At 47.3% G+C, this 10,272-nt stretch overlaps 1 protein-coding gene across 1 annotated transcript; it reads right to left on the minus strand.

The window, feature by feature from the left end:
- Positions 1-906: 906 nt before the first annotated feature.
- On the minus strand, positions 907-8,375 carry Pa2g4 (proliferation-associated 2G4). Its single transcript, NM_001004206.1, has 13 exons — positions 8,168-8,375; positions 6,132-6,260; positions 5,800-5,905; positions 5,642-5,711; positions 5,334-5,426; positions 3,559-3,622; positions 3,283-3,361; positions 2,666-2,744; positions 2,449-2,582; positions 1,702-1,796; positions 1,496-1,623; positions 1,325-1,378; positions 907-1,241 (listed from the first exon to the last, which is right to left on the minus strand). Exons 1-13 carry the CDS (start codon positions 8,253-8,255, stop codon positions 1,176-1,178), a joined length of 1,185 nt encoding a protein of 394 aa, NP_001004206.1. The 5' UTR covers positions 8,256-8,375; the 3' UTR covers positions 907-1,175.
- Positions 8,376-10,272: the final 1,897 nt, after the last annotated feature.

Here is a 10,272-nt window from a genome sequence, read left to right on the forward strand (position 1 = left end):
GCTAGCCTGGTCTATAGCTAGGACTACACAAAGAAATCTTAAATTGTTTCATCCCCACCACAAAGAGAACACATAACAGTGAGCAAATCCAAATTTATTTTAATGCCATGTCATTTCAAAAACCCCAGCCTTGGTTCCCTGGAACAGCATGCCAGAGGTACAAAGTGTAACCTTCCTCTATAAACCCCCAGCAAGTCATCCAAGTCCTCAGCTTCAGAAAGTCAGTTCTCTTCAGTCTACTCCTCTGGTTCCTGGTTTTTCTTTCAAGGAAGGCAACTTAAAAATTAGGTAGCTGAGTGTGGTGGTACACACCTCTAATTCTAGCACTCAGGAGGCAGAGGCAGGTGGATCTCTGTGAGGCTGGCCTAGTCCACATAGTTTGAAGCCAGCCAGAGTTAGTGAGACCCTGTTTCAAACCAATTCTACCCCACCATTTAAACAGGGAACAAGAACCCACTGGGATTTTCAGTGTAGGCCTAAAATCAAGTGGGGGAATGCACTGGAAACAGAGTTGGGAAACACTTTACAATTTTGTGAAAATGGGTAGAATTGAGGGACTCCACAGAAAAATGACTAAAAATTTTACAAAGATCCATTCAGTAGATAAAAATCTCTTCTTAATGGAGACTTCAGTTTCTAGAAGTAAGGGCCTGAACAGATACCTGCCCAAGCAGATCACAAGGAGTCTGCCACAGCCAGCCCTCTTTGAGGGCAGATTAAATACTGTAAGACAGACAGGGGAAACAGGAAGAGAACCCGAGTGAGAACTGCTATCAATGTCATGGAAACCTCAGCTGAGGTTCCAATGTTGGTGGCTAACCTTGCCTCCTCTTTTGTTCTGTAGTAGGGCCACAAACCTTGACCAGGCAGAGTAGTAGAAAAGTAGAAAGAGGGGCTTGACGACGGTGGATTTTGACTCCTGATTTTATTATTCAATTTCTTTTTCTACTAAAAGTAGTCTTCGGTGGTTGGGAAGCCTGGCCTCCCAACACCAGAGTCAGTCGGAGCTGGTTTTTTTGTTGAAAGGAGTGGGCGGGTGGGTGGGGGACCGGGATGAGGGCAGAACCCCGCTCTGCTGGTAGTCTTGGGTGGAGAAGACGAACTGCACTTGACAGAGCCTGGGGTGCGGTGGGAGGGGGTGAGGCAGGAGTGACAAGCTGGGGAGGGGACCCACCTCAGTCCCCAGCTCCATTCTCCTCTAATGTCTCTCCACTGGTGGCGTTCTCTGCAGTCTTGGAGGCCTGTGGACAGGAGACAGACAAGTGATTTGTACGTTGATGTCTCAGAGCATGGGGAGCTTGCATGCGTTGCTAAGATCACACACCTTCTTTTTCTTCTTTTTCTGGGTTTTTCGACTTGCAGAGCTCTGGAGAAGAGCCTGGAAAACAGGAGATGGCAAACCTGAACAATGTGGGACAACAACGTGTAGTACTTTGGACATTCTCTCACAGATGTCTACAAGTGTCCGATGTTCACACACCCACCCAACACTAACCTTCAGCTCTGCATCCTGAACCTCCATCTCAGACTTGTACAGGTCGGGCTCAAAGGGACCACTGGTTATCCGCATGGGGCCATTGGGCATGAGTAGAACTGTAAATTTAAACTGGGCAACAAACTCACCTATGGGAAAGTAAAAATTGACTTAGTTTTCCTAAAGTCAAGGAGGGAGCTCTTGCATGGAAAGCCCTTAGGACTCACCCTCCTTCTCATAGAGAACGTTGAATGGCTGTAGTAACTCATGCTTGGCGCACTCCACCACACCCATTCGAGCCTTCTTCTCATCCTCAAATGCTCTGGGGAGACAAAGACGGATTCAGTTTTCTTAACAACCTACCAACTGTCAGCATTTATTTTTATTAGTGTGTGACTGAATGTATGATGGTGGGGGGGTAGGGAATAGGTGTGGAGGCCAGGGGCCAACCATGTAGAGCTGGTTCCCTGTACTCTTACATGAGTTTCAGGGGCTGAACCTGGGTTGGTCGTCTTACACAGTTCTTGAGCTACAGTACACACTGAGTAGCCTGCTGTTTAAGACAGGGTTTTGCTCAATGTAGCTCAGGCTGCCTTAAGGCTCTTGCCTGATCTTCCTGCCTCAGCCTCACAAGCATTTGCCACCATACTCAGTCATGCATTTTTTTTTTCTTTTTTTCAGAGTTGGGGACCGTTGGGGACCAAACCCAGCGCCTTGCACTTGATAGGCAAGCGCTCTACCACTGAGCTAAATCCCCAACCCTCATGCATTTCTTAATCTCTGCTATTCTTGTGCAGAAATTATGTTTGAGGTTGTTCTATATTATATTCAACAAGGAGATGGGTGGAATAGCATTCAGGCAGGAGCTACAAGTCTGGGCAGGAGAGCGAGGGAGGGAGGGTGGGGCCAAGGATGGGAAGCCATTCCTGGGTGTACAAATTGAGTCAGACTGGTTTCCTTGCCATATGTAGTACCTTAAAGTAAAGGGCATAGCATCAAAACGCCTTTCCACCTCACTGAAAAAGGCACGTGAAGTTTTCATTTTCAGGCCATATTGTTTAGAGGGGTCTCGCTTGTAAATGGTGGTTCTCTGTCCTGCATCTTTGGCCTGAAAGAGCGAAGTTGATCAGGTCAAATTGTTCTGGTGAACACATCTTCAAAAAGTCATCCCTCTGTTAACTCTGGTATTACCTTGCCTTCTCCTGAGCTGACGAGGACATCCACAGCATAAACCTCATGCACTTCAAATTCTGCCTTTTCGTGGTCCTTCCTAAAAGGAACAGAGAGGGCCAGACATCATCAGGGAGCAAGCCTGCAACCTCAGCATCAGAAGGCCAGTTCCAGGCCAGTCAGGACCACTACACAGTGACACCCACCCGCTCCCCTAGAGGCAAAGACAGTTCAGTAATTCAGGGGACACACTCCTCTTTACAGGACCTGAGTTTGGTTCTCAGCACTAGAACCAGGTGGGTTTGCCATTGCCTTTAACTTCAGCTCGAGGAGCAGGCAGGCACAGATATAATTAAGATCATTTTAAAAAGGGCTGGAGAGATGGCTCAGCGGTTAAGAGCATTGACTGCTCTTCCAGAGGTCCTGAGTTCAATTCCCAGCAACCACATGGTGACTCACAACCATCCATAATGGGATCCGATGTCCCCTTCAGGTGTGTCTGAGGACAGCGACAATGTACTTACATACATGGAATAAATAAAATAAATTAAAAAAAAAAAAACACAACAAAAAACCCAACATCAAACACCTATAGGAACCCATAGTAGTCTGGAGAGGGATGTGGAGTTGGGACTCACTTCTGCTGGTCTGTAGGATTCTGGATAATGGTTTTCTCTCCATCAATCACATGCTGCTTCAACTGGTGTGACAGCATACCTGCAGACAGGACAGAACTTGTGGTGCCGGGATGGGGGGATAGGGCCCCCTGATGGCTTCCAAAACTACCCATGTAAGCAGTTTGATGGCTCAATTATACCGACTATGGAAAACAGGCAGAATCAGGACGGGTCTTAATCCTACAGCACTTATCAGCACTCATCACAGGCAGACCTTTGGCACTGTTATCGTCTCACCTTCTATTGGCGTGCAGTTAAATGAATGAGCGACTTTGTTCCAGGCTTCTGTCACTTGTGTGTTCTACAAGTACAAGCACAAGCACAAGGAGGTGAGGCTATGTCTGCTCTCCAGCCTCTCCTCACAACCAACTTTCTAACATCCCTCACCAATGACTCTCCTTCACCCATCATTGCTACAGACTTATATCCAGGGGAGGGTGGCGCCTTCATTCCTAGCACTGGGGAAGCAGAGGTAGGAGGATCTCTGAGGTTCAAGGCCAGCTTGGTCTATAGAGCGAGTCCTGAACAGCTAGGGCTACAAGGAGGAAAGAAACCTGATCTCAACCCACAAAAACCTGCTTTCATAAGCACGATCCAAATCGACACCTCTTCAAGAACGGAGCAGATCTACACCCCAATCCAGAGGACAGGAAAACAGACTCAAAAAAACTAGCTGATTTGTCCAAAGATAAGCAAGTATTTAGGGGAGAAACCTTGCTGTAACCCCACATTTTCCAATGAGACTGCTAGGAATGTAAGTTCTTCCTGTGGAACCTATAAAGGCCTGCCTTAGATGCCTGGTCAGATGCCTCTCGAGTGCTGGGATATAAGTTTGTTTGTAGAAAAGATGGGGTTGTGTGAGAATCATTGGCCTTGACATTTGGGGAAAAAAAAAATCAAAAAAACAAAAAACAAAAAAAAAAAAAAAAACTTGTGCCAGGCAAAGCAGACATGCCTTTACTCCCAGAACTTGGGCAGCAGAGGCAGGAGGATCCGAGTTCAAGGCCAGCCTGGCATACACAAAATAAGAGCTGTTTCAAGACAAGCACAAGAAAATAAACTTAGTGTTTGTGTGCATGCATTTATCACTAATAGATGTGAGTTCTAAGAGACAGTTCTTATTTTGTATCAGGTAGGTCAGCAGGCAGAGTACGAGGGCCTTTACCCATGGAGACATCTTCCTCTTCATCCAAGCTATGAGTCCCTCTGACACTTTTCCTAGTTTACAGATGAGGATCACATATGGTGATCCAGGGAGGAGGATGGGATCACTAGGGAGGAAGAGATGACTTTTAAATATCGAGCTCATAGACTGTGTCTGATCCAACAGCTATGGACTGACCATGATGCAAACAGCCAATTTAAAAAAAAAAAAATTCAAACGGAAAAATAGGAACTAGCCTAACTTAGTACAGGCTAGGGACTTTTATTTTTCTTCTTTTTTTCAGAGCTGGGGACCGAACCCAGGGCCTTGCGCTTGCGAGGCAAGCACTCTACCACTGAGCTAAATAAATCCCCAACCCCCAGCTAGGGACTTTCTTAATCAGGAGAATGAATACCAACTGAGTGCAGTGTGAGCATTTAGCACACGAGAAAGCACACAAAAAGGAAGAACAAATGCAAAGGCATATACCACCACACCCAGCACTCACACACAACTGTAAAACCTCGTGTTTCAGGGCTGGAGAGATGGCTCAGTGGTTAAGAGCACCGACTGCTCTTCCCGAGGTCCTGAGTTCAAATCCCAGCAACCACATGGTGGCTCACAACCGTATGTAATGGGATCTGATGCCCTCTGGTGTGTCTGAAGACAGCAACAGTGTACTTATATATAATAAAAAATATGGACACACACACACACATCTAAAAATGGCCTTTATGGGTTCCACAAGAAGAAATTACACCCTCTGTGCTGTGCCTTGCATGGATGGCAGGCACTCAGTCAACTGCTGTTTACAGATGCCCACTTCACCTTTCCTGTCAAGCTTTGGCATTACAAGGAAGCACTATACCTGGTTTCCAGGTTTGACCAGTCGTAAAGCAGCTTCGGCACATAAGTGAGCAGCCTTAATGACATCTGCTTTCCGACCTGTTACCTGGGACCCCTGTAAATAAAGAAACATAGCCTGTATTCTGTAAAGTCCACTAATGTGTGACCAAATTTTGTAGTAGTACAACGGAGATTAAAAGCACAAACGTCCTTCAAGTCATGGACACTTACTTCTGCATAGACTATATATTTTAAAACAATAAAGACATAAAAAGCTATGTACAAATTAAAAGCACAAGCGGCAGTCTATCCTCTCCTCAAAGCTCTTACCTGAGCTACACCAATTACAAAAGTGTGAGCCACGTTGGCAATGAAGCCATCCACATGAACCCCAAGGTCACTGGAAGACAAGACAGAGCACTGCATTAGGAACTGACAGTTGGAATACGCAGGAAAACGACAAATACTGCAGAAAGGCTTGAGCTTACATTTTTACCAAGTCGCCTTCCTTGAGTATATAGTCCTGGTCACTCTTCAAAGGGGAGAAGTGACACACACAGTTATTTACGGAAATGCTGGTAGGAAAGGCAATACCTGCAAAAGAGCACCAACCTTACCACCTCGCTCTCACCAGGGAACACCCCCTGCTGGGACTTGGTTTCCATACTCAGCTCAGTCTGGGAAACCATACCCATCCCATGTGCTACTCAGATTTCCAAATAGCTTAACCGGACATTGGGGGAGCGGGGGAGGGCGACTAGGTGGTTGGGTTCAAATAGGAGAAATTAAGGAAGTTAAGAGGGAGATTTGCCCTTCTTACCTTTCTTCATCTCCTTCTCCTTCTTGAAGATCTTCCCTGTCTCTTCCATAATCATGGCGTCACCTTTCTCACACAAGCTCAGTACAGACACACCTGAGCTAGAAGCTTCCACCAAAGATCGAAGCACCCCTGGGGACGAGAGTGGCACCATCAGCCCTGTATGCATTCATCATCTGATTGGACCCGAAGCTCAGTTTAGTTTCTAACACGCCCTAATGGAGTGATCGTTAATGTCTTTGTTCTCAGGACATATATACCCCTGGCTGTCCCAGAATTCACGGTGTAGACCTGCCTGCCTTTGCCTCCCACAAGTATCACTAAAGGTGACCACCATACCCAGCTCTACTTTCTACCTTCCCTTCCAAAAATAAAGAGGTGGGGACTCACTTCTCTCCTTTAAATTACTTGACACTTGGGCATATGCCCCAAGTCTCACACACTCCAAGGATGCTATGGCAATACGAATCATGATGGTCAGGAAACTCTGCCCCAAGATACCCTACACTCACAAGCAGACCAGAAGAAATTTATAGGCGTCAGGGACAATGGGAAGGTAGAGAATTGCTGAGTCAAAGATGAAGCATTGCTAAATGTTACCTTCTTCCCTCCTCAGACACCAAGTAGTAATCATAATTTATGTAGCTGTATTTCCCCACATATAAGGATATAAGCCCAGGGGAATTAACCTAAGGTCTCAAAGATTCAGAGGGCTACAAGTCTACTTCCAGTATATCAAGAAAACATGTAACCCTTTCAAAGCTATTATCGCCTAAGGCAATTGTAGGGTTGGAAATTTTTGTCTTATTCAAACCACTATCAAATACTAAAACATCACCCCAAATAAAAGTATTAATTTTGTATGTCTTTATGATACATGGGAATTCTAGGTTTGATGATTTATGTTTTGGTTACTCTTTAGAATCCAAAAGAACTCAGATTTAACCAGACATCCTAAATACCTTCTTCCAAGTATTTTGTCAAGACCTTCTAAAGACCTAAGACAGTTTTTATCTCAAGTGACTTTTAAAAATGGAAAAGAGCCGGGCGTGGTTACACACGCCTTTAATTCTAGCACTCTGGGAAGCTGAGGTGGGCGGATCTCTCAGGCCAGCCTGGTCTAAGAAGGAGTACCAGGAAAGCCAGGACTACACAGAAAGCCCCAGAAAATAAGAGGGCAAGGGAGAAGAACTGGAACAAGAAAACAGGAAAGTTGTTTGCCCAAGTGGCAGACAACTGTTAAAGAGAGTAAAGACCATATAAGAAATGCTTATATTCCTAAAATCCCTCTCCACCCCTTTTGAGTATTATTGACAGGCTTGCCCAGCTGTCTAAGCAGAACCTCAAAACACTGCAAAGACTCTAAAAACAAAAAATTAAAGGCTAATCCTACTAAATCCTGTAGCCACACACGAGAGCCAGGTATCTTTAAGAGTTGTGTTAGAAGCTCCAGTCGTGTCTTCCAACGGTCCCTCCAAGCTAGGTCAAGGGGAGAAGGGGGGCCCCCACCAAGAAGACCTAAAGACTTTAGCAAAGCACGTGGTGAAGCACGGTAGGAGCGGTAGGAGAGGAAGTGGGGAGTCAGCGATCCGTACAGGGACCTGGCAACACGTGCCGGCTCGGCTCCCGCGGGTCAAGAGCCGCGACTGGCAAAGGGGCGCTTCCGTCGCCAACAGCTGGCCGCTTCCCTTTCGAGGTGGCCTCACTGCTGCCAGTCAGGAGCAAAGACCCGATAGACCGAAGGGTGATGGGCAGAAGACGACGCGCCTTGCCTTCTTACCAACCGCCTAGGGTCGGAGCATGCTTGGGCCCCTCTCTGCGCTCCTCGCGGTCACCGGCCCGCACCTCCACTCTCCAGCCCAGGCATGGCTGCTCAGTTCCCGGGGCGACACCAGATCTCCCCACCACGTCGCCCCCGGCCGTCGGCACGCGCCCCTCGGTGGCTCACTCCGCAAGACCCAGCCGCTACAGCCCTTCGGAGACAGCCCCAAACCTCTCCCTCTCAGCCTCGATTCCAAGACCCCCGAGGCCGCACTCACGGTTGGCGATGTCGCCCCCCATCTTATACTTGGTCACGACCAGGTCCTCGGCGATAGTTTGCTCCTGCTGCTCGTCTTCGCCCGACATCTTCCTACTGCCACTACTGCAGCTTCACTTTCCCTGAGCTGCGGCCTCCGTCTCCCTTCCCAGCCACAAGCTGTAGCCGGAGTCTCTTCGATCCGCGAGGAAAGCGCGAGCTAGCAAGGGAGCGGGAGGGCGGGCAGAGAGCGAGAAGCTGCGAGCGCGCGGGCTAAGGCGCAGGGTACACTGGGACAATGAGTCCTGCCGGCGGCCAGTCTCCAGCCGCCCTCGAGCGCTCGAGAACTACAATTCCCAGCCTGCTCCTCGCGCACCTCCGCCAGGCCCTGGGGGCCTTGCCCTCCCAAGTCTGCGCACGCCGGAGTCGCCGGGCACGCTGGGAAGAGTCTGGCTCCGGCGGGAAGGCGGAGCCGTTGGGAAGGTTGAAGGAAAGCGTGGTGTCTCCGGGAAAAACCTCTCATTCAAGAGAGCGCCGACCCAGAGCTCTTAACAGCGAGGGGCGGGCCAAGCGAGGTGGGGCGGAGCTACGCGGAGAAAAGGGTTGAGAGGCCGCTGGGTAGGGTGGAGCCGGGTGGAGCTATAGGATCAGGGTCAAGGTGTGTACTCCTTGGGCGGTCGTCCGGTGCGCGTAGCCTCGGATTCCGGAGTCGGCAGGTGCGACCGGCATGGCTGGTCAAATCCTCCTGTGCCGGGAGAACAGGGAGGGGCTGAGTGGAGGTGGAAGTCCTAGGGTGCATGCAAGGAGTGAGCACTAACTGGACAGTCTGAGTGATTGTGTACCGTGGCCTGCTAATATGAAAGCCAGGCTTCCTACTAGACTAGAATAAAATGGCACTATTGTTCTAACCATGAGTTTTGATGGGGGCATCTAAGGGAAATGTTTAGGAGGGATATGGTCACTCTTTTTTTTTTTAAAGATTTATTCATTTATTATATATAAGTACACTGTAGCTGTCTTCAGATACACCAGAAGAGAGCATCTGATCTCTTTACAGATGGTTGTGAGCCACCATGTGGTTGCTGGGAATTGAACTCAGGACCTCTGGAAGAGTAGTCGGGTGCTCTTAACCGCTGAGCCATCTCTCCAGCCCAGATATGGTCACTTTTTTTTTTTTCATTTCAATATGCATGTTCTTTTATTTGGAGGAAACTTCAGAATTCTCAAGTTATACATTGAAATTGTTTATAAATAAATACATAAAATTTCATTTATACCAAGAAGCTGGTTTATATCTTTATCTTGTGGGGAAAGCTAATTTATTTAGAGATTCATATAAAAATAATAGTTGGTTTGAAGAGGTCTAAGAAAATGCTGACTCTTAAAAGTTTCACTTACTGAGTGATAAACTAAGGTCATGTGACAGGAGACTTTAACTGTTAGATTCCAACGTAAATTCAAACTCCTCCCATAAGAAGTAATTTTCATGACTGTTTCCCTCACACTTAAATAAGTTGAATCAATTAAATCTAAACTCCAAGGTCTCATCCAGGTTACTTTTATGAGTCTGTCTGCAGGAAGCCACAATCCTGCCCATTCTATACTCCCAGGAAGGTCTTCTCACCAAAGAGTTAGGCCACATGTTCCTTCACTAGGAGTGAGATATGGTCACTCTTTTTTTTTTTTTTTTTTTTTGGAGCTGGGGACCGAACCCAGGGCCTTGCACTTCCTAGGCAAGCGCTCTACCACTGAGCTAAATCCCCAACCCCGAGATATGGTCACTCTTAAGACAACCAGTTCTAGGTCATTTCAAGTTTTCCTGTGTAGGAAAAATAAAAAAACAACCCAAGGCTTGGGGTTTTTCATTTTCTCCAAACAATCCGGAGTTTGGGGGTTTTGTTTCTAATTGTTTACACTTTTGCTTCTTTGTACCGATCCAGTAAAAAGGACTAGAATATAAACAGGGTCTGGAGAAATGGTTCAACTATTATAACCTGGTATTCTTGCAGCGGGAAGGGAGTTCCCAGCACCCATGCACAAGCACAAGTTACATGACTGTAACTCTAGCACTGTGTTGGTTTCCTTGGGCACTGCACTCCGTGAACGTAACACCATTCCCAAACCCCC

Source organism: Rattus norvegicus, chromosome 7, assembly GCF_036323735.1.
Source record: "Rattus norvegicus strain BN/NHsdMcwi chromosome 7, GRCr8, whole genome shotgun sequence".
In the NCBI taxonomy this organism is placed as follows: Eukaryota; Metazoa; Chordata; class Mammalia; order Rodentia; family Muridae; genus Rattus; species Rattus norvegicus.

Bases quoted from the DNA above. Each gene is read 5' to 3' on its own strand.
- Pa2g4 (NM_001004206.1), bottom strand. From the start codon at position 8,255: ATGTCGGGCGAAGACGAGCAGCAGGAGCAAACTATCGCCGAGGACCTG. The intron at 3,623-5,333 runs GTATAGTGCTTC...TTGTACTTGTAG, and splicing joins TGGTCAAACCTGGAAACCAG to AACACACAAGTGACAGAAGC. The intron at 3,362-3,558 runs GTGAGACGATAA...TCCTGTCTGCAG, and splicing joins TAACTGCACGCCAATAGAAG to GTATGCTGTCACACCAGTTG.